At 46.3% G+C, this 25428-nt stretch overlaps 1 protein-coding gene across 2 annotated transcripts in view; it reads right to left on the bottom strand.

The window, feature by feature from the left end:
• LOC134577418 (myosin-10-like) overlaps positions 1-25428 on the bottom strand; it is a 429924-nt gene that overhangs the window by 347027 nt on the left and 57469 nt on the right. For both annotated transcript variants that reach the window (XM_063436146.1, XM_063436145.1), the window contains exon 2: positions 14852-15218. In XM_063436146.1, coding sequence (XP_063292216.1) covers positions 14852-15199 — 348 coding nt within the window. In that variant the 5' untranslated portion in view covers positions 15200-15218. The remainder of the gene's footprint in view (positions 1-14851; positions 15219-25428) is intronic.

The following is a 25428-nucleotide window of genomic DNA, read 5'->3' as shown; positions in this document are numbered from 1 at the left end:
CGTGACACTGCCGTATCCGGGATGTGGAATAGTACCTGGGGAGCTGGGGGGTGCAGTTGATGGGGAGCAAGAAGCAGCGGCACAAGAGGACTCAGCCGAGGAGGTTATGGAAGAGGATGGAGTAGGAGGAGTAGAGGAGGTGGCAGCAGGACTGCCTGCAATTCGTGGCGGTGTCACCAACTCCTCTGCAATGCCACGCATTCCATGCTTGTCAGCCGTCAGCAGCTTTACCCAATGCGCAGTGTAGGTGATATACCTGCCCTGACCATGCTTTGCAGACCAGGTATCAGTGGTCAGATGGACCCTTGCCCCATGCCAGACATGCCATGACTTCCTTTTGCACAATCGAGTACAAGTTGGGGATTGCCTTTTGTGAAAAGAAATTCCGGCCGGGTACCTTCCACTGCGGTGTCCCAATAGCTACAAATTTTTTGAACGCCTCAGACTCAACCAGATTGTATGGTAAAAGCTGGCGGGCTAATAGTTCGGACAAGCCAGCTGTCAGACGCTGGGCAAGGGGGTGACTTGGTGACATTGGCTTCTTACGCTCAAACATGTCCTTGACAGACACATGACTGTGGGCAGATGAGCGGGAACTGCTCAAGGCGGGAGACGGATTGGCGGATGGTTGAGAGGGGGCAAGAAGGACAGCAGTGGTTGACGTGGCTGAAGATGCTGGACCAGGAGGAGGATGGCGGCTTAGAGTAGGCGTGCTGCTTGTACTCATGTGTTGATCCCATAGGCGTTTGTGATGTGAGATCATGTGCCTACGCAAAGCAGTTGTACCTAGGTGGGTGTTGGACCTCCCACGACTCAGTTTCCTTTGGCACAGGTTGCAAATGGCATCGCTGTTGTCAGAGGCAGACACACAAAAAAAATGCCACAATGCTGAGCTCTGCAATGACGGCATTCTGGTGGTGGACACAGCATGCGTTGATTGGCGTGCTGTTGGGCTGACCCCGGGTGCCGATGCATGCTGTCTGACTGTGCCACTAGCTCCTTGCGACGACCCCCCCCTGCTTCCAACTCGTCTCCTCCTCCTTTCTGTCTCTGAACTTTCTCCCATCTGAACTTTCGCCCTGTTCTTCTTCTTGCCGAGCGGGCACCCACGTGACATCCATGGACGCATCGTCATCATCAACCGCTTCGCTTGTATCTGACAACTCAGAAAAGGAAGCAGCAGCGGGTACAACATCATCATCATCACACCGTACCTCCATGTGTTTAATGCTGCCTGCCTGAGACATATCCCTGTTATCTACATCCTCTAGCAATAATGGTTGCGCATCACTCATTTCTTCAAACGGGTGTGTGAATAACTCCTCTGACATACCAAGTAAAGCGGCTGTGGTGCTAGTTTTGGTGGTGGCGGCAGGCGGGTGAGTGGTATCTTGAGAGGTGCCTGAAGCTAAGCTGGAGGAGGATGGTGCGTCAAGGTTCCGAGCGGAGGCTGTACAAGATTGGGTGTCCTGTGTTAGCCAGTCAACTATGTCCTCAGAACTTTTCAAGTTCAGGGTACGTGGCTTCTGAAAACTGGGCATTATTCTAGGGCAAAAGGGAATCACAGCACCTCGACCACGACGGCCCCTGCGGGGTGGCCTGCCTCTGCCTGTCATTTTTTTGGGGATTAGTGGTACTATGCGTGCAAGCTACTGTGAGACCAGATATGATTGGCAATGTGAACTTTAACAGTTCTGCAGACCACACACTGTAGGCCTGACACACCCGCTTGAAGACAAGTAACTGCTATTCAATCTATAACAGTGAAAAATAAATTTTTGTTTTAAAAGCACGCTAAAGAGACACCAGATATGATTGGCAATGTGCACTGGAACAGTTCTGCAGAGCACACGCTGAAGGAAGGACTGACAGAGCCGCTTGAAGACAAGTAACTGCTATTCAATCTAACACAGTGAAAAATAAATTTTGGTTTTAAAAGCACGCTATAGAGACACCAGATATGATTGGCAATGTGCACTGGAACAGTTCTGCAGAGTACACGCTGAAGGAAGAACTGACAGAGCCGCTTGAAGGACACTGACTGGCTGCTATTAGCTTACACTAGAAACCTTTTTTCTTTGTAAAAGCACGCTATAGAGGCACCAGATATGATTGGCAACTGTCAAAGCACGCTGGCACAGGTCTGCAGAGCACACGCTGAAGGAAGGACTGACAGAGCCGCTTGAAGGACACTGACTGGCTGCTGTTAGCTTACACTAGAAACCTTTTTTCTTTGTAAAAGCACGCTATAGAGACACCAGATATGATTGGCAATGTGCACTGGAACAGTTCTGCAGAGCACACACTGTAGGCCTGACACACCCGCTTGAAGACAAGTAACTGCTATTCAATCTATAACAGTGAAAAATAAATTTTGGTTTTAAAAGCACGCTATAGAGACACCAGATATGATTGGCAATGTGCACTGGAACAGTTCTGCAGAGCACACGCTGAAGGAAGGACTGACAGAGCCGCTTGAAGACAAGTAACTGCTATTCAATCTATAACAGTGAAAAATAAATTTTGGTTTTAAAAGCACGCTATAGAGACACCAGATATGATTGGCAATGTGCACTTGAACAGTTCTGCAGAGCACATACTGTAGGCCTGACAGAGCCGCTTGAAGACAAGTAACTGCTATTCAATCTATAACAGTGAAAAATAAATTTTGGTTTTAAAAGCACGCTATAGAGACACCAGATATGATTGGCAATGTGCACTGGAACAGTTCTGCAGAGCACACGCTGAAGGAAGGACTGACAGAGCCGCTTGAAGACAAGTAACTGGTATTCAATCTATAACAGTGAAAAATAAATTTTGGTTTTAAAAGCACGCTATAGAGACACCAGATATGATTGGCAATGTGCACTTGAACAGTTCTGCAGAGCACATGCTGAAGGAAGGACTGACAGATCCGCTTGAAGACAAGTAACTGCTATTCAATCTATAACAGTGAAAAATACATTTTGGTTTTAAAAGCACGCTATAGAGACACCAGATATGATTGGCAATGTGCACTGGAACAGTTCTGCAGAGCACACGCTGAAGGAAGGACTGACAGAGCCGCTTGAAGACAAGTAACTGCTATTCAATCTATAACAGTGAAAAATTAATTTTGGTTTTAAAAGCACGCTATAGAGACACCAGATATGATTGGCAATGTGCACTTGAACAGTTCTGCAGAGCACACGCTGAAGGAAGGACTGACAGAGCCGCTTGAAGACAAGTAACTGCTATTCAATCTATAACAGTGAAAAATAAATTTTGGTTTTAAAAGCACGCTATAGAGACACCAGATATGATTGGCAATGTGCACTGGAACAGTTCTGCAGAGCACACGCTGAAGGAAGGACTGACAGAGCCGCTTGAAGACAAGTAACTGCTATTCAATCTATAACAGTGAAAAATTAATTTTGGTTTTAAAAGCACGCTATAGAGACACCAGATATGATTGGCAATGTGCACTGGAACAGTTCTGCAGAGCACACGCTGAAGGAAGGACTGACAGAGCCGCTTGAAGACAAGTAACTGCTATTCAATCTATAACAGTGAAAAATAAATTTTGGTTTTAAAAGCACGCTATAGAGACACCAGATATGATTGGCAATGTGCACTGGAACAGTTCTGCAGAGCACACGCTGAAGGAAGGACTGACAGAGCCGCTTGAAGGACACTGACTGGCTGCTATTAGCTTACACTAGAAACCTTTTTTCTTTGTAAAAGCATGCTAAAGAGACACCAGATATGATTGGCAACTGTCAAAGCACGCTGGCACAGGTCTGCAGAGCACACGCTGAAGTAGGCCTGACACCCAGACGCTTGCAGACAACTAACTGCTCTTCTATTACAGTGAAAAAAAAATATTTCTTTTAAATGTAAAGCTTAACCTATTGTTAAAACAGATATGAGTGATGGCACTGACTGTGCAAATGGGCAAGGCATCCAACCTGACACAGAAGCTGGCAGGCAGGCAACTGCTCTTCTATTACAGTGAAAAAAATATTTATTTTAAATGTAAAGCTTAACCTATTGTTAAAACAGATATGAGTGGTGGCACTGGGCAAGTAGGCACAGTATCCAATGTGAACCTCACACAGAAGCTGGCAGGCACCTGCAATTACATTACACAGGAAAAAAAAAAAAAAAAAGCAGCCTGATGTTATAGCCCTAAAAAGGGCTTTTTAGGGTGCTGTCCTTACAGCAGAGATCAGATGAGTCCTTCAGGATTGTAGTGGACACTGAATACCCTAGCCTAGCTATCAATTTCCCTATCTAATCAGCAGCAGCTAAACTTTCCCTCCTCTCACTAAGCATGCAGCTTCAGAATGAATCGAAAATGGATGCTGGGAGGGAGGTTGGAGGGTGTGGAAGGGAGGGAGAGCTGCTTATTGGCTGGAATGTGTCTGCTGACCGAGAGGCACAGGGTCAAAGTTTGCCCAATGATGACGAATAGGGGGCGGATCGAACTGCGCATGTGTCCGCCCGCCGTGGCGAACGCGAACACGCTAAGTTCGCCGGGAACTGTTCGCCGGCGGACAGTTCGGTACATCACTATTCATAACCCCTTAACAGCACTGTCCAGTGAAGCAATTTTCAGTGGGCAGGGTAAAAGGGTGGACCACTGATGTGAACCACGTAACCAGAACCACCTAAAGGGACAAACATGCATGAAGAATTAGATGGTCAGTCTGGCGTGAATGCTCATTTTCTTATAGCTATATCATGCAGGATTTCCAAACAAGTGAATACTGTGCAGACCGCACTCTGAGCTTGGCATAAATGCATCTAATGATGCACTCTCTCTATGCCAGTGTTCCCCAATCCAGTCCTCAAGGACCACTAACAGTCCAGGATTTATGTATTTTCCTGTTTTATTCCAATGGAGATACTGACAAAACCTGGACTGTTAGTGAACCCTAGAGAACAAAATTTGGGTTCCACGGTGATTTGCCTGTCGGGTGGCCCAAGCATTTAGGGCCACCCAATGGGTATAGCTAAACAGGGGTCAGACCAGGCGCCGCGGCCATCTAAGACCGCAACCGGACCCCTGTTGTATGGTATGCTGGGAGGAAGTGACAGAGCTTCCTCCAAGACAGAGCATGCGACTGGAGGGAGAGAGGGAGTAGGGGGGACTCAGCAGCACACCAGGCTCAGCCAGCAGCACCGAAGACCCTCCTGCAGAAAAAAGGTAAGTAAACAGCAAATTTGCACATGTTTATGTGTATGTGTCAGGTGTATATATGTACTATGTCAGTATGTGTATCTGCCAATGTGTGTGAATCTGTGTGTGTATGTGCCAGTTTGTGTATCTGTATGTCAAGGTGTGTGTATATGTGTGTGTCAGTGTGTGTATCTGTGTCTGTGTGTGTATCTGTGTCGGTGTGTGTATGTGCTAGTGTGTTTCTGTGCTTCAGTGTAGCATTCATTGTGTGTATGTGTGTATGTGCCAATGTGTGTATCATTGTATCAATGTGCCAGTGTGTGTGTGTACCTGTGTGCCAAGGTATGTATGTGTATCTGTGTATTAGTGTTTTTTCAGTGTATGTATCTGTGTGCCACTATGTGTCGGTGTGTATCTCTGTTTGTATGTCCCAGGTTCCACAGAAAAAATTCATTGGGAACACCTTCCTTAAGGTAATCTCTTGCTTTCATCTTTCAAGTAAATTGATACCCCCTAACAGCAGTGTTCAGTGAAGCAGATTTTCAGTGGGCAGGGTAAAAGGGTAGACAACTGATGTGAATCACGTAACCAGAACCACCGAAATTGACAAACATGCCCAAAAAGTTGGCGTGTCTGCATTAGGGGTGGGCTGGGGCAGGGGGCAGGGAGGCAATTGCCCCACAGGCCGCCCTAAATCCAGGGCCACCCACATCTAGTAAAAAAAGGAAAAATCTGAATCCCCTGTCTCAGGCTGTGGACTCTGATTTTTCAACTTACCTCTCTCCTTGCAGCCTGAAGTCAGTGGAGTTGGCTGGCCTCTCCTGATATTGTCAGGAGGAAGGGGAGTGACTTTCACTGCTTACGCCCCCTCGTCCTGACATCATCAGGAGAGGCCGACTTCACTGGCTGCTGTAAGCTGGCTCCTGCCCACCCCTCCCTTACCTAAGGTAAGACTCAGAGAGGGAGGGGAATATACTTTAGCTTTTTTTTGTTTTTTTTAATCCCCCTCCTCAGCCCCTGTCCCCCTTCTTCAGCCCTGTCTCCTTGCTCAGACCCTGTCCCTTTGCTCAGCCCCTGTCCCCTTTGCACAGCTCCTGTCCCCTTGTTCAGCCCCTGTCCCCCTTCCCCCGCCCCTTTCCTCAGCCCTGTCCCTTTCCTTAGCCCTGTCCCTTTGCTCATCCCCTGTCTCCCTTACTCAGCCCCCTGTCTCCCTTACTCAGCCCCTGTTCCCCTTACTCAGCCCCTGTTCCCCTTACTCAGCCCCTGCCCCCCTTACACAGCCCCTGCCCCCTTTACACAGCCCCATCTCCCCCATACTAAGCCCCATCTCCCCCTCAGCATCCGTGCCCCCCTCTCAGCTCCTGTCCCCCTTCCTCAGCCCCATGCCCCCCACCACAGTCCCCATAACATCCCCACTACAGCTCCTCTCCCCAAATTGCAACCCATATCACCCACACCACAGCCCCTTTCACAAATTGTAGCCATCTATTCCCCCACTACATTTCCTAACCCCCCAATTACAGCTCATACCCTCCACTACAGCCTCATAGCCCCCTACTACAGCCCTGTCCCCTTTCTCAGCCCCTGTCTACTGGCTTTACAAGTGTAAAGTTTGTGTGTGTGTGTGTGTGTGTGTGTGTGTGTGTCAGTATGTCTGTCTGTGTGTGTCAGTATGTATGTGTGTGTCAGTATGTCTCTGTGTGTGTCAGTATGTCTGTCTGTGTGTGTAAGTATGTATGTGTGTGTGTGTTTGTCAGTATGTCTATGTGTGTGTGTCAGTATGTCTGTGTGTGTATCAGTATGTCTATGTGTTTGCAAGTATGTCTGTCTGTGTGTTTGCCAGTATGTATGCCTCTCTGTGTGTCTCTGTGTCAGTATGTCTGTGTGAGCCAGTAAGCCTGTAACAGTGTGTGTATTTCAGTGAATATGTGCGTGTGCCTGTCAGTGAGTGTGTGTTTGTCAGTGTGTGTCAAATCAGCAAGTGTGTGTGTGCCTGTCAGTGAGTGTGTCTGTTTAGGTTACTGCCCCTCCTTTCAATCACATGGGAAAGGTGTTTTTACTCTCCTCTTGACGCAGTGGGCCACTTGACTGGATTTGCCCCCAGGCCAAAGGCTGCCAGCCCTCCGCTGGTCTGCATGAAGAATTAGATGGTCAGTCTGGCGTGAATGCTCATTTTCTTATAGATATATCATGCAGGATTACCAACCAAGTGCATACTGTGCAGACAGCACTCTGAGCTTCTGAGCTTGGCATAAATCCCCAACACAGTCCTCAAGGACCACCAACAGCCCAGGATTGATGTATTTCCTTTTTTATTTTATTCCAATGGAGATGCTGACAAAACCTGGACTGTTGGTGGTCCATGAGGACTGGGTTGGGGAACATTGCTCTACGCTTTCTAAGGGCTGTCTCCAGGGCCAGTGCAAGGATTTTTGGGTACACAGGCAAAGATGCATTTTGCCCCCCCCCCCCCAAAAAAAAAAACATCTTCACCTGTGTGCCTCTTTACCTCCCCTTGTGTATCCCCTCTTTTAAATGTCTTACTGCCTTTTGTGTATCTTATCCACTATTTTCCCCATTCCGTGTCTTACACCTCCCTTCTGTATTTCTTACAACACCTCGTATGTGTCTATTATCCCCATCTTTGTATGACTTTTACATCCCCCCACATTTTGTGTGTCTTACTCCCCCAGCCCCTTTGTGTGTCTCCTTTATTCCCAGCCCCTTTGTGTCTTTTACTCTTCCCAGCTCCTTTGTGTCTCTTTCACCCCATCTGTCTCCCCCCGAGCCACTCTGTGTCTCTTTTTCCCTTTCTCCAGCACCTCTGTGTGTCTCTTTCACATCCAGACCGTCTATGAGTCCCCTCCCCAGGCCCTCTGTGTATTTTTCTCCCCCCCCAGGTTCTTCTATGTATCTCTTTCATCCCCATCCCGTCTGTGTGTCTTACTCCCCCCTCATGTCCCTCTGTGTGTCTTTCTAGTCAATTAGGACCATCCGTAGGCCTATTTCTCCCCCCCAGCCCCTTTGTGTGTCTCTTGCACCCCTTCCCCTGTTTCTTTGTAATTTCTTCCACTATGCCTTTGTCTCTTAGTGGTCTCCTTTCCCCTGTTTGTTAGTGATCTTCTCTCACCCTTTTACCGTCCTTTAGTGATCTTCTCTCCCTCCCTGTCATTTTTTGGTCTCCTTTCCCCTCCACTTATCGGTCTTCTTTCCCCTCCCTGTCCCTTAGTGGTTTCCCCTCCCTGTCCCTTAGTGGTTTTCCCTCATCTCCCTGTCTCTTAGTGGTCTCCCCTTCCCTCCTCCCCCCTTAGTGGTTTCCTCTCCCCTACCTTATTGGTCCTCCCCCTCCCCTCCCTTCCCTGTTCCTTAGTGGTCCTCTCCCATCCTCTCCCTGTCCCTTAGTGTTCCTTTTCCCTCCCTTCCCTGTCCCCTAGTGTTCCTTTCCCCACTCTTCCCTGTCCCCTAGTTTTCCCCTCCCCTCCCTCTTAGTGTTCCTCTCCCTCCCTTCCCCTCCCTGCCCCTTAGTGTTTCTCTCCCCTCCCTGTCCCTTACTGTTCCTCTCCCTCCCTTCCCTGTCCCTTAGTTTTTCTCTCCCATCCTAGTGCCTTGGTGTATGTCCCATCCCCTTATTGGTTCCCTCCCCTCTCTGGTGTGCTTTCTATCTGTCTTGTAACGTGGTTGAGCAGAGTGGACAGGAGACAGGAGTATAGGAGCTTCAGTTTCCTGTAACTGGACGGACTGACATGAAGTGCTCTCTCAGTGAGCCACGATACACTAAGTGACTATGCGCTCCCCTCATGCCATGTCACTCGAATGTTGCGCCCCCAGAGCCGATGCACCATAAGGCGGCCATCTGAGATCACATCTAGGAACATTAATAGATTAATTTGGTCCAATAACCCCTATGGTGCAAACATGGTGCTCTGGAGGCGCTACATCAACGATGTCCTTGTAATTTGGTGTGGTCCTATAGGATTTTACTTATGTGAATCACAATCTTTATCTTTGGTCTTTACCCCCGAGATAGGCATCTCTAATATCGATTTTCTTGATCTATCAATTTATATTGAAAATCGTGTAATTAAGACCAAAACTTTCTTTAAAACTATAGATTCGAATAGTGTAGTGGAATGGGCTTCGCCACAGTACCTTTCTTTGTACTAGGGGCTGTCCATACCCTTTTGTTGCTTTATTTTCCTTTCATTGTAACTGTCCGTTACTTGTAGAGGCAAGTAACAAAATAGTATTTGGTATCGTTCGTCTGGTTGTTCGGTAAGAACCCCTTTTCAGCTATTTTTCACTATAGGGTTCGACAAAAGAACTAACTACTGAACAACCAGGCCACCCATGAGAGGAGCGTTGCACCAATTGACCTCCCTAACCTGGGTCACACTCTCGCAATTGCAAACACACGAACTGACTGGGTGATCCCCTGGGTGGCCGCCGTTCGACATACGAACACATGGTGGCGGCCATCTTAGAATACGAACGACACCAGCGGTGTTTGGTCATCGACTGTCTGAAACCCAAATCGGACACTCAACGAAACGAACACCGCAGAGACTTCCATCATCATGTACGTTTGTGTAAACTCAGGGGAACAGAGAGGCATTCTGTGAAAGGAATCCCATGAACGAGAGGAATTTCACGAACCAAGGCACGAACCATGTTTTTATAAACTTTCATGTATTTCAGACTCCCGAACAGAGACCGACCGCACAGCCCAAACACATGGATCTATTTTCGGCTTACACCTCGTGTGCGGTCGGTAAAACTAAGACCTCCATAAAAATGTCGAACCCCTGAACCGATCTGGGTGATTTTTCAGTACGTTGCTCCCCCAGATCGGGGCTATATGTTTTTGGGGTACTTCTAGAAATGTATGAAAATTGTGATTTTTCTGTTTGGAGATAATTGAGTTGATACAGCAATGAACTCAATTATCTCCTAAGAGGGGAGGGATTGTGTGCAATGTATGGGAGTAACTTATTATCTGATTCTGTATGTATTGGTTGATTTCTGTTTTTACCGGTGCCCAACCAGGTCCACCTGGGTGGTAACCTTTTGGGCAAAACCTGCATAAAAGGCCAGCCTGGCCATTAAAGATTCAGTTCTGCTCCTAATACTGAGTGTCGTCCAGTTATTGGGAAGGGTGATTAGATATTTGTGGGTTGTCTTATGCTAATGCCTGCCTTCTTGAATTCACCTATTTGTTCCTGAATAGCTGTTTGGAGTAACCAGCGGAGAAGAAGTCCTGCTATAACTAGCTCTCCTCCATTAGAAATCCTAATTTAGATTTTTCCTTCAACACCCAATATAACTCAAGAGCTTTTGATATACAAACAATCATTAAAAAACATTGGGGGCTACTCGTGGAAGATGAGCTTCTAAAATAACAGATCCCTCATGTCCCTAAAATTATCTTCAGGAAGGGAGTCATATTTAAACAAATTTTAGCACCAAGCACTTTTCATTCCGGGAAAGATAAAGTTAAACATAGTGAGGGCTTTTATACGTGTGGTAATTGTAAAAGCTGTGATCAGCAATTTAAGGTCATTAAGAATTTTACTAGCACACAAACTCTGGAAAAATTTTAAATTAAAAGTCTGGTATCCTGTTCCTCCACACATGTCGTTTACCTCCTCACATGTGGATGTGGTATGTAGGGAGGACAGGAAGGAAAGCTAAAGTTAGATTTCAAGAACATAAAAGACAATATTAAAAATGCCCCCTCTTTAATATAAACAAAGGTATAGTCATTGAACAGGTGACCTTAGATGAAAGAGGTGGTGAACTTATGATGCAACTAAGGAAAAGAAGGTTATTGGATACATACATTAAAAACAATGCAGCCAAGAGGACTTAATGTTGATTTTGATTTAATGTGTTTTCTCTAACGGTGCTTTTTATAACAGTGTTATTTTTTTATTATGATGTTCTTTATTATAATGTCCTTTTATATTGATTCTATTGATACCATCCTTTATGAGGAATTTTCTATTACTTATTTTAGACGTATTTTAGCTATTTTGTAAGAATGTATTTTTATTATTTTATGTCAGATCGATTCCCCTTTATTGGGGCTATTTATTATTCATGTTTTGCAATATCTGCTTAATTTTTATGTCTCCTACGGATTTTGTGAACTAATTACACTCATTAATGAGCGGTGGAACGCTTGCAGACCAATGGAACGCATCGTTTTACTTGATACCGATGTCCGTCCGTCTAGATGCAACTTGAAAGAGAGGCTTGACTCGCATATCCGGAAACATCCAAGGGACGCACCCGGAAGTATGCTGTTACACACAGACTGGTCCGAAGTTTCCCACGTCAACATCAGGCGGATTTAAAAACAGACCATTGGTAAATCTTGTCTTCATGCCTTTAAAAGGAAAGTAACCTTGGGGGCGGGGCCTGACCGCCATCCTGATAAATCGGATCAAATTTGGCTAAAAACTTAAGCTATTTCGGCATATTGTGTGACCTGAAGCCATATCTAGTGTCTGGGCTGAGGCTGGAGCCACCGCGGGCCCTGAGATCGGGAGTGCCAGAGCCCCCAGTGGGTGAAATGGGACTTCGGGGTCTGCGGCCTATGCGGGTGGAGAGCGGGACGGACGGCCGCCGTCCTGCTTGCGAACCTGACTGCCACGCAACAGCCTTGTGATACACCTCACAGGCCTCGCCTCCCCCCCACATGGACCGGGGGGGTTATCTCGGTCCCCACCGGAGGGAACCCTCGCCCTACAAAGCCCAACATCAGACCTGCCTGACGGCGCACACCACGAGCTGGGCCTCTAAAATGGCGGCTATGCGGCCTGTACCACATTACACAACCTTATGCGAACGCAGGCGAAAACTACCTACGGAGCTACATCCTCACTAGAGAAAAGCCTGCATATACTCATGCCATCTACCCGCATGGGACCTGGGATAGGGTAAGAGGTGGAGGACACAGGAGGTGAACACTGCCCTCGGAAGCGCCACTCACCTGTTAGCCCTGTAACTGGGCCTGAAAAAAGGCTGACCGAAGCGACACACACCTGGCACCTCCGGTAAATCCGAACCGGCCTCGAAGCTCATTACTTGCCCACATTATGAGACCCTCATGCCATAAGAACCTCCACACCTCTTCACCCAATGAAGATTAGTGACCCCAGCCTCGGACTTGCCGACCACACAGAGCCCCCTATGCAATCTCACAACATCGATGGAACAAACAACACTCTGGGGACTGTAACGGGCATAAGGACTGGTCCAACAACGGTGGTTTTACTTTTTACTTTTTTTTTTATACCTTATCATTTTTACTTCTATTCTGCCTGAATGGCTCTGGACTGCGATGCCCTTCTGTGTAGGTGACAGACTGCCATCATACCACTCATGGAGAGATCCGGTACTGACTGTTACTGGCATGTCTCGCTCTGGGCTCCCATGTCCACCGCAATCACACCGGACAACCCTATGCTGCATACACCAACCCAAGAAGTCCAGACCAGCCGGGGTGGAATACTGCTGTGGCACCACTACTTGCAGGATCTCATCGTTCAACAATGTGTTTGAAGCTTAAACCACTCAGCATTGTATACCAACTACCAAACATATAGGCTTGCTGTCATTCATTTAACTCATCTGTGTACCTAGCTAGACATGTAATTATACAAAGGACAGGTGTAAGACAAATCAGCCCAGATATCTATGTATGTAATGCATGTCCCTTTCTTAAGCACAGGCAAGCATAGTTCAGCGTGTTCATACTACTAATACTCACTTTAAGCTACTGAGTCAAGCTTGTTTATACATGATAGTTGCATTGCTTGCTTAAAAGCTCAAGCTACTCGAGAACCTAAACAATTGCTAAAATATTACTTTAACTAAAATTGTGCCTGCCAATCTTTTACCACAACCTGTAATGCAAATGCTCAATACTGTACCTTGATGTCGCTGTTGTGGCGCACCAAAGCTTGTAATTACTCTTATGCACACCAAAAATAAAGAATTAAAAAAAAAAAAAAAAGGAAAGTAACCTTGATTTAAGCCCCCAAAGAAGTTCAAAGGATATTGAACGAAACGTTCAGGGCTATTTTTAGTGTATAGAGTTGATTTATGTTTATATTATTTATTTTTTATTTGATCTTATCCATTGTTTCCTGGTTTTCCTGTTCTTCTGGATCTTAAGACCAATTCTGACCTATCTGATAGATTGTGAAGTGCCTATTTGCCACTTTTATCTTGTAAGTGTGCCTTGTATTAAAGAAGTGCTATTTTATTTTGAAACTCTGCACTATTATTTCCTTTTTTCCTTTCCTCACATACAACAATGTTCCATAAGTCCTGAGGCTACCAAAAGATCACATAGTGATATGCCTTCAATCAATGTTGGTTTGTGAGTGCTACTTATTCTTCCATTATCCCCCCTTTTCTTTTAGCAATATTGTTTTTTTCTGTTATCATTGTATTGTTGATTACCTTTGGGTATCTTTTCTATATTGTTTTGAGGACCAAGATGAGTCCTTTGTCTACAATACCATCAGTGAGTAGGGTAATTGTTGTTACTTTTACCTATTACCCACTGAGTGTGTTTTTATCCACTAATTGGTATTTCTGTACATACTATATCTTGTTAAAAAAAATATGCTTTGAGTTATTGCCTAGATGCAGTGTGTTATACAAAGGTTACTCTGTGTTACAGATAGGATAGAAGTCAGACTACGACAAGAAGCTTTTCTAGCCATAAAGGGCTGATATCACGTGCATCCCACTTGGAGGTATGTAGAAAAACTCTATACAAAGGGTATCAAGTGCAAGCTAGGCTGGTTCATTTTGGGAGCACACTCTCATCTCTGTGTTGGAGGATTTAAGAGTGCTATAAATACTATGATCCACATTTGATGGACATGTGATAAGATACATATGTTTTAGTTGTATGTGATGAGATTGATAAAGCTATCCAGTGGCTTGATTTTGACACCCTTGGTGGAACTCTGTTTATTACTCATGATTCCTTTGGGTATACGCAAACTCAGAGATTACTAATCTTTCATACATTGCTTTGTAATTCTAACATTATCTTGTTAGCCAGACACTGTAGCCAAACAAATGTACCATATGGAACCAACCTGATTGACCAGGTTATACTAACAGGAGATGTTCATGTATGATGGCATCTCAAATGGATACTCTTGGGTTAGTGAGAAAATCTTGGGATTTGTGGTAAGCATTCTACAGAATAGTAATAATGCCAGTAGCTGAGGTATCTACTCAGCTAAGTGAGTAGTTTCAGATCTCTGGTAAACTAGGCTCATGCTAAACTCTAATGGAACCCACATACTTTCTGGGGTTAGTAAGAGCTGTGACATGTAATGCAGTGATATTGTCATCATGTCTGGAAATAAAAGTGCCAAATGTTTTACCATTTTTCTTTTACCTATGTTTTACCATTGTTTTCATTCTAATTCTTTGCAATGTCAATAATTCTGAGAGTTGGAAATGTTATGACTGCGTACTGAAAATATGTGATGTAATGTGCATATTTCATTTTGTATACTAAAACTCGAAAAACACATTACTGTAAAAGTATTTTCATCATATTAAATCAGTTTTTCAAAGCTTTCAAATATGAAATAGATGTGTAATGACTAGAGGTGTGTAAAGACTATCACTTAGATTAGCTCGGAAATTCATACTCACATAAATTAAGCCAGAGTAGTAACGATCCTTGAGGTTGTGCAATACAGATGCTTCATTCAAGCAGGTTAGCTCTGCCATGTCCTCGACCTTGGTAAATTTGGGTGGGTTCATCTTCTGTATATCATCTTTATTGATCAATATCTTCTTGCCATTTTCTGACAGCTCCACCATGACTTCATCGCCTCGCTCTTCCTTTACACTAGCCGTTTCAAATCCATGCTTTTCTGAAGGAACCCAAACAAGCTTTTTTGATGTCCAGTCAGCCTGAGTGGCAGTGCTACTCATAGGGTTTCGGTCTACAAAAAGGTATCGCTCTGCATCGTCTTTGTTTGAAATTCGAGATGACATCTTGTTAGAGACAGGGTATCTAGAAAGAATAAGTAAAGATATTTTCTTATTCAGTGTAGCGAACTTTAATATGTGTAACAATTGTAATCATAACAGTTTGAATACATATTCAGGGATCTTGGCAATTTTCTGAGTCCAGCAATATCTTGATGGTTTTGTTTTATGATAATTGCAATGTAAAGTGTCCTAGTACACAGATGTATACATTAAGCCTTTAAGGATCAATGGCAGACTATGCAATATGCATAGATTTAATTATACAGCACAACCCAATCAAAATGTATTGAATGTTTTCAGATGATGTTTTTATATGATTTCAGTTTAATGCCTGCTAAAATTCTATAAGCTGAACCTATAAGCAGCCTGAAGTTTTAGAAAATCCATCCATAAGTATACTTCGGAAGCACATTTATCGTCCTTTTTTTAATGACTAACCCTGTTAGTCCCTGAATAAGTTAGGGGGACCTAGTACACCGCCACCCTTTAGGGGCAGGTTGTGGATTATACATTATTAATAAATAAGGGGGACCTAATATCCCCTTCAGCCCCGTCTCATCGGCCATAGTGTTCTCCCCACTCCTGGAAGGCTAATGGGGTTTATTAATATAATTTAAAACCTAAAATGATTTTCCATCTCCAAAAATGTGGGCTAAATCTCACCACCTGGGTAGCTAGGAGTAGCTAGGAGTAACCAAGCCCATAGCCACCCACTTCCAAAACACCTTTCCCCCTAATGAGCGTAAAGGGGGCTCAATGCATCCAATTCCGATAAAAAATAAAAAAGATCCATAAAATCTCTGCAACTGTTAAAATAAAAAAACACATATAAAAAAAGCTGAGAAAAAAAGTTGAGACACCTTAAATATAAATTAATGTTGGCCTATCAGGTCTCCACACAGAATTATGTGTCATTATTTGCTAGCTGAGATCCAATTGGCCAAACACACAAATGTATAAAAATATTTTAAAATTACCTTCCACTGCAGTGTTTTTGTGGTGCCTGTTACTTCCACAGATGTATTTAGTATGAGCCGATAGGGCACTGTGGTTTTTACACACAGCATATGCGGGAAAGCTTTGCTCTTTCTTGGGATTGTTATGGAAATATGTTTTCAAAAATCTTACTAAAACCCTAAAAGCATACTTGTAAATGGCCTCAGCAGACCACAAATATTATCATATTATCACTAGTGATGTCGCGAACGTTTGCGGGTGAGCCGCGGGTGAGCCGCCATTGACTTCAATGGGCAGGCGAATTTTAAAACCCACAGGGACTGTTTCTGGCCACAAACGTGATGGAAAAGTTGTTTCAAGGGGACTAACACCTGGACTGTGGCATGCCGGAGGGGGATCCATGGCAAAACTCCCATGGAAAATTGCACAGTTGATGCAGAGTCTGGTTTTAATCCATAAAGGGCAGAAATCACCTAACATTCCTAAATCACAATGGATATGGATTGACACCTGACATATGACATATTGACACCTTGACATATGGATTGACACCTGTCCTCAGAGCCCCTGATGCACACGGACACAGAGCAGAATAGGGACTGTTCCCCCTACATAGGGTTACTTGGCAGATATGGATAGACACCTGTCCTCAAAGCCCCTGATACACACTGACACAGAGCAGAATAGAGACTGTTCCCCCTACATAGGGTCACTTGGCAGATATGGCGTGGTCGTGGGAGGAGGAGGAGGATGACTTTCACCTCTTCCCCTGTTAGATTCCCATTGTGCTGTGACATTACCCTTATACGCTGTGTAAAGCATACTTTTTAATTTATTTTGCAAATGCTGCATCCTTTCCGACTTGTAATTCGGTAACATTTCCGCCATTGTCTGCTTATACCGGGGGTCTAGTAGCGTGGGCACCCAGCACAGGTCGTTCTCCTTCAGCCTTTTTATACGAGGGTCCTCAACAGGCACGACAGCATGAAAGACCCCATTTGCACAAGGTTGGATGCCGAGCTACTCATTTCCCGTTCCTCCTCCTCACACAGAGCAGAACAGGGACTGTCCCCCCTACATAGGGTCACTTGGCAGATATGGATTGACACCTGTCCTCAAAGCCCCTGATACACACTGACACAGAGCAGAATAGGGACTGTTCCCCCTACATAGGGTCTTTTGGCAGGTATGGATTGACACCTGTCCTAAGGATCCCTGATACGCACTGACACAGAGCAGAATAGAGACTGTTACCCCTACATAGGGACACTTGGCAGATATGGATTGACACCTGTCCTCAGAGCCCATGATACACACTGACACACAGCAGAATAGGGACTGTTACCCCTACATAGGGTCACTTGGCAGGTATGGATTGACACCTGTCCTCAAAGCCCCTGATACACACTGACACAGAGCAGAATAGGGACTGTTCCCCCTACATAAGGTCAATTGGCAGATATGGATTGACACCTGTCCTAAGGATCCCTGACACAATGACACAGAGCAGAATAGAGACTGTTACCCCTACATAGGGTCACTTGGCAGATATGGATTGACACCTGTCCTCAGAGCCCATGATACACACTGACACAGAGCAGAATAGGGACTGTTACCCCTACATAGGGTCACTTGGCAGGTATGGCGTGGTCGTGGGAGGAGGAGGATTACTTTCACCTCTTCCCCTGTAAGATTCCCATTGTGCTGTGACATCACCCTTATACGCTGTGTAAAGCATACTTTTTAATTTATTTTGCAAATGCTGCATCCTTTCCGACTTGTAATTCGGTAACATTTCCGCCACTGTCTGCTTATACCGGGGGTCTAGTAGCGTGGACACCCAGAACAGGTCGTTCTCCTTCAGCCTTTTTATACGAGGGTCCCTCAACAGGCACGACAGCATGAAAGACCCCATTTGCACAAGGTTGGATGCCGAGCTACTCATTTCCCGTTCCTCCTCCTCACACAGAGCAGAATAGGGACTGTTCCCCCTACATAGGGTCACGTGGCAGATGTGGATTGACACCTGTCCTAAGGATCCCTGATACACACTGACACAGAGCAGAATAGAGACTGTTACCCCTACATAGGGTCACTTGGCAGATATGGATTGACACCTGTCCTCAGAGCCCATGATACACACTGACACAGAGCAGAATAGGGACTGTTACCCCTACATAGGGTCTTTTGGCAGGTATGGATTGACACCTGTCCTCAAAGCCCCTGATACACACTGACACAGAGCAGAATAGGGACTGTTCCCCCTACATAGGGTCACTTGGCAGATATGGATTGACACCTGTCCTAAGGATCCCTGATACACACTGACACAGAGCAGAATAGAGACTGTTACCCCTACATCGGGTTACTTGGCAGATATGGATTGACACCTGTCCTCAGAGCCCATGATACACACTGACACAGAGCAGAATAGGGACTGTTACCCCTACATAGGGTCACTTGGCAGGTATGGCGTGGTCGTGGGAGGAGAAGGATGACTTTCACCTCTTCCCCTGTTAGATTCCCATTGTGCTGTGACATCACCCTTATACGCTGTGTAAAGCATACTTTTTAATTTATTTTGCAAATGCTGCATCCTTTCCGACTTGTAATTCGATAACATTTCCGCCACTGTCTGCTTATACCGGGGGTCTAGTAGCGTGGACACCCAGAACAGGTCGTTCTCCTTCAGCCTTTTTATACGAGGGTCCCTCAACAGGCACGACAGCATGAAAGACCCCATTTGCACAAGGTTGGATGCCGAGCTACTCATTTCCCGTTCCTCCTCCTCACACAGAGCAGAATAGGGACTGTTCCCCCTACATAGGGTCACTTGGCAGATATGGATTGACACCTGTCCTAAGGATCCCTGATACGCACTGACACAGAGCAGAATAGAGACTGTTACCCCTACATAGGGGCACTTGGCAGGTATGGATTGACACCTGTCCTCAAAGCCCCTGATACACACTGACACAGAGCAGAATAGGGACTGTTCCCCCTACATAGGGTCACTTGGCAGATATGGATTGACACCTGTCCTAAGGATCCCTGATACACACTGACACAGAGCAGAATAGAGACTGTTACCCCTACATAGGGTCACTTGGCAGAAATGGATTGACACCTGTCCTCAGAGCCCATGATACACACTGACACAGAGCAGAATAGGGACTGTTACCCCTACATAGGGTCACTTGGCAGGTATGGCGTGGTCGTTGGAGGAGGAGGATGACTTTCACCTCTTTCCCTGTTAGATTCCCATTGTGCTGTGACATCACCCTTATACGCTGTGTAAAGCATACTTTTTAATTTATTTTGCAAATGCTGCATCCTTTCCGACTTGTAATTCGGTAACATTTCCGCCACTGTCTGCTTATACCGGGGGTCTAGTAGCGTGGACACCCAGAACAGGTTGTTCTCCTTCAGCCTTTTTATACGAGGGTCCCTCAACAGGCACGACAGCATGAAAGACCCCATTTGCACAAGGTTGGATGCCGAGCTACTCATTTCCCGTTCCTCCTCCTCACACAGAGCAGAATAGGGACTGTTCCCCCTACATAGGGTCACTTGGCAGATGTGGATTGACACCTGTCCTAAGGATCCCTGATACACACTGACACAGAGCAGAATAGAGACTGTTACCCCTACATAGGGTCACTTGGCAGGTATGGATTGACACCTGTCCTCAGAGCCCATGATACACACTGACACAGAGCAGAATAGGGACTGTTCCCCCTACATAGGGTCACTTGGCAGATATGGATTGACACCTGTCCTAAGGATCCCTGATACACACTGACACAGAGCAGAATAGAGACTGTTACCCCTACATAGGGTCACTTGGCAGATATGGATTGACACCTGTCCTCAAAGCCCCTGATACACACTGACACAGAGCAGAAAATAGACTGTTCCCCCTACATAGGGTCACTGGGCAGAAATGGCGTGGTCGTGGGAGGAGGAGGAGGATGACTTTCACCTCTTCCCCTGTTAGATTCCCATTGTGCTGTGACATCACCCTTATACGCTGTGTAAAGCATACTTTTTAATTTATTTTGCAAATGCTGCATCCTTTCCGACTTGTAATTCGGTAACATTTCTGCCACTGTCTGCTTATACCGGGGGTCTAGTAGCGTGGGCACCCAGCACAGGTTGTTCTCCTTCAGCCTTTTTATACGAGGGTCCCTCAACAGGCACGACAGCATGAAAGACCCCATTTGCACAAGGTTGGATGCCGAGCTACTCATTTCCCATTCCTCCTCCTCACACAGAGCAGAATAGGGACTGTTCCCCCTACATAGGGTCACTTGGCAGATATGGATTGACACCTGTCCTAAGGATCCCTGTATTGTGATACATTGTCGCCCAAACTAATTTATTTGCCCATCAATTCCGAGCTACAAATCCGTACTCTTTTTTGGCAAAGATACACACTGTGCCAGAATTTAAAAGATTCTGGGCATTTACTATGCTGATGGGCATCATAAAGAAGCCCTCCATCCGCTCCTACTGGAGCAGTAGCCCCATCTGCTCTACCCCCATTTACTCCCAATGTATGTCGAGGAAGAGGTATGAAATGATTCTGCATTTCATGCACTTCAGCGACAACAGCCTGTGTCCCCCTAGGGAGCATCCCCAGTTTGACAGGCTGTATAAAATCCGCCCCCTGATTACCCACTTTGCTGCCAGGTTTTTAGAGGCTTATACACCTGGAAGGAATATATGCGTGGATGAATCCCTGATGAAGTATAAGGGAAGGCTGGGATTCAAGCAGTATGTTCCTTCCAAGCGCTCTAGGTATGGTGTAAAGATGTATAAGCTCTGTGATAGCGAGACTGGGTATACTCAGGCCTTCCGGGTGTACGAGGGAAAGGATAGCCACCTTGACCCTCCAGGTTGCCCAGAACATATGGGAACCAGTGGCAAGATTGTCTGGGACCTGATATTCCCCCTGATGAACAAAGGGTACCACTTGTATACTGACAATTTTTATACAAGTGTCCCTTTGTTCAAGCTACTGTACTGTTTTGATACAGTAGCTTGCGGCACAATTAAAAAGAACAGCACAGGTTTCCCAGGACAACTTGCACGCACCCGGCTACGAAGGGGGGAGACCTCAGCTCTGCGCCAAGAGGAACTGTTGGCAGTTAAGTACAGAGACAAGAAGGACGTCCTGTAAGCCTGTGTACTTATGCACAAAGCGTTGTACGATCAGATTACCCACATGTGCCATGCACGGCACATGTGTCAACTTGCCCAACTTCAATGCCGCCAACAAATTTATTCCGTTGTCACAAACCAGTTTGCCGATCTCCAGTTGCTGCGAGAGTCAGCCACTTTTCCACCTGTGCGTTCAGGGCAGACAGGAGTGCTTGTCCGGTGTGACTCTCTGCTTTCAAGCAAGTCAAACACAAGACGGCGTGACACTGCTGTATCCAGGATGTGGAATAGTACCTGGGGAGCTGGAGGGGTGCCGTTGATGTGGAGCAAGACGCAGCAGCAGAAGAGGACTCAGCCGAGGAGGTTATGGAAGAGGATGGAGTAGGAGGAGTAGAGGAGGTCGCAGCAGGCCTGCCTGCAAGTCGTGGCGGTGTCACCAACTCCTCTGCAGAGCCACGCATTCCATGCTTGGCAGCCGTCAGCAGGTTTACCCAATGCGCAGTGTAGGTGATATACCTGCCCTGACAATGCTTTGCAGACCAGGTATCAGTGGTCAGATGGACCCTTGCCCCAACACTGTGTGCCAGACATGCCATTACTTCCTTTTGCACAATCGAGTACAGGTTGGGGATTGCCTTTTGTGAAAATAAATTTCGGCCGGGTACCTTCCACTGCGGTGTCCCAATAGCTACAAATTTTTTGAACGCCTCAGACTCCACCAGCTTTATGGTAAAATCTGGCAGGCTAATAGTTTGGACAAGCCAGCTGTCAGACGCTGGGCAAGGGGGTGACTTTGTGTCATTGGCTTCTTACGCTCAAACATGTCCTTGACAGACACATGACTGTGGGCAGATGAGCGGGAATTGCTCAAGGCAGGAGACGGAGTGGCGGATGGTTGAGAGGGGGCAAGGAGGACAGCAGTGGTTGACGTGGCTGAAGATGCTGGACCAGGAGGAAGATGGCGGCTTAGAGTAGGCGTGCTGCTTGTACTCATGTGTTGATCCCATAGGCGTTTGTGATGTGAGATCATGTGCCTACGCAAAGCAGTTGTACCTAGGTGGGTGTTGGACTTCCCACGACTCAGTTTCCTTTGGCACAGGTTGCAAATTGCATCGCTGTCAGTTGCAGACACACAAAAAAAATTCCACACTGCTAAACTCTGCAATGACGGCATTCTGGTGGTGGACACAGCATGCGTGCTGTCGGGCTGACCCCGGGTGCCGATGCATGCTGTCTGACTGTGCCACTAGCTCCTTGCGACGACCTCCTCCTGCTTCCAACTCGTCTCCTCCTCCTCTCTGTCTCCCCATCTGAACTTTCGCCCTGTTCTTCTTCTTGCCGAGCGGGCACCCACGTGACATCCATGGACGCATCGTCATCATCAACCGCTTCACTTGTATCTGACAACTCAGAAAAGGAAGCAGCAGCGGGTACAACATCATCATCATCACACCGTACCTCCATGTGTTTAATGCTGCCTGCCTGAGACATATCCCTGTTATCTACATCCTCTGGCAATAATGCTTGCGCATCACTCATTTCTTCAAACGGATGTGTGAATAACTCCTCTGACATACCAAGTAAAGCGTCTGTGGTGCTAGTTTTGGTGGTGGCGGCAGGCGGGTGAGTGGTATCTTGAGAGGTGCCTGAAGCTAAGCTGGAGGAGGATGGTGCGTCAAGGTTCCGAGCGGATGCTGTAGAAGATTGGGTGTCCTGTGTTAGCCAGTCAACTATGTCCTCCAAACTTTTCAAGTTCAGGGTACGTGGCCTCTGAAAACTGGGCATTATTCTAGGTCAAAAAGGAATCACAGCACCACGACCACGACGGCCCCTGCAGGGTGGCCTGCCTCAGCCTGTCATTTTTGGGGGGATTAGTGGTACTATGCGTGCAAGCTACTGTGAGACCAGATATGAGTGGCAAACTGGCAATGTGCACTGGCACAGGTCTGCAGAGCACAGGCTGTAGGTCTGACACACCCGCTTGAAGACAAGTAACTGCTATTCAATCTATAACAGTGAAACACATTTTTTGGTTTTAAATGCACGCTACAGAGACACCAGATATGAGTGGCAATGTGCACTGGAAGCAGGGGGAGGGATCTTGGAAGCAGCTCTCCTGTCCTTCCGCCAGCAATCTGTGTGCAGCGTTGCAGCGCATTACCATGGCAATGCTTCACACAGCATCGTGCTGGAGGACAAGAGAGCTGCAGCCAGGCACGCACATACCACCACCGGACCGCCAGGGATAAAGATTTAATATATATATTTTTTTATGTATCTTTACCACCCCCCATCCCCCCATACACAACACCCCTACCCAGTCCACACACAGCAACCCTACCCCCCACACGCAGCACCCCTACCCCACAGGCAGCACTCCTACCCCCCCACCCACCCAGCACCATTACCCCCCACACACAGCACCCCTATCCCTCCACACAGAGCACCCCTACCCCCACACACACAGCACCCCTACCCCCACACACACAGCACCCCTACCCCCACACACACAACACAGCACACCCCCACAGCACTGCACCTCCCCATACAGCACAGCACCTTCCCCCACATGGACATCACCCCCCACACACACAGCACCCCCCAAAACACACACACCGCACCCCTAGCCCCCCACACACAGCACCCCTAGCCCCCCACACACAGCACCCCTACCCCCACACACAGCACTCCTCCCCCACCCACACACACAGCATCCCTCCCACAAACACACACAGCACCCCTAACACCACACACACCCCCCCTCAGAAACACAAAGCACCCCTCACACACACAGCACCTCTCACACACAGCACTCCACACCCTTACACACAAACACATACACTGCACCCCTCGATGCAGTATGTGTGTGTGTGTGTGTTTGTGTGTTCAGCAGTCTTTATGTATTCAGCAGTCTGCGTGTGTGTGTGTGTGTACTCGGCATTCTGTGTGTGTGTATGTGTGTATTCAGCAGTCTGTCTGTGTTCATCAGTGTGTGTATTCAGCAGTGTGTGTGTATTCAGCAGTGTGTGTGTATTCAGCAGCCTGTGTGTGTATTCAGCGGACTGTGTGTATGTTTGTGTGTGTGTATTCAGCGGACTGTGTGTGTGTATTCAGCAGTCTGTCTGTATGTGTGTATTTAGCAGTCTGTGTGTGTATGTATTAAGCAGTCGGTGTGTGAACGTGTTCAACAGTCTGTGTGTATGTATTGCATTTGTTGGAGATACTAATAAATATAAGCTTAATGTTGTGTTCTTCTTTTAAAACAAAAGATGTTAATTAGTTGGACAACTGTACGAGTTGTTTTTTTCTAAACTTTAAACTCAGTATTCAGGTTTAATTGCAGTGTTAGCACTTTGAGGGAAAAAAAAGTTGGCATGCATTGCGGTTTGGGCACTCGGGCTCAAAAAGGTTTGCAATCACTGGCCTAGGTACTGTAAGTTAAAGCAACCATCATCTCCACACACTGTAAGTCCAATTCCATTTGTTCTTCTCTCTTGCATCTAACCAGCAACATACACTACATTTTGCACTCTCTCTTCTTTTCTTTACATACTGCCACACTGACCCAGAGGGCTTTCTCCAAGATGCTGCTCCCCTCCTTTTACACAATAAACATTAAAGGGGCACTATGGTCACCAAAACAACTTTTGCTTATCAAAGCAGTTATTGTGAATAGATCCTGCCTCTGAAGTCTCACTGTTCAATTATCTGCTATTTATGAGTTAACCCCTTAAAACCGGAGGGCGTACTATTACGCCCTATTCTAAGCGTAATAGTATGCCCTCCGTTTTTTTTTTACTTACCCGGTCGCCGGGGATCGCGGTTGGGAGGACTCCCAGGGAGTCCCCCGCGGCAGATCCATAGTCCTGTACCCCCCCCAGCCATGTGAGAGTGAGGTCCTTGCGAGGACCTCACAATCACATGGCCAGGTTAGCTGCCTGCTGCATTGCCAGCAGGGGGACTGCCTCTAGTGACAGGTAGTCCCCCTGCTGGCTGGAAATAAAATAAAATTAAAGTTAAATAAGTGTAAATAAAAAAAAAAATATATATATATATATATATATATATATATGATCTAAGTATATATATATATATATATACATATATATACA

The sequence above is a fragment of the Pelobates fuscus genome, chromosome 11, assembly GCF_036172605.1.
Source record: "Pelobates fuscus isolate aPelFus1 chromosome 11, aPelFus1.pri, whole genome shotgun sequence".
Lineage (NCBI taxonomy): Eukaryota > Metazoa > Chordata > Amphibia > Anura > Pelobatidae > Pelobates > Pelobates fuscus.
The sequence above is the reverse complement of the archived record's forward strand: the minus strand, read 5'-3'. Positions and strand labels throughout refer to the sequence as shown.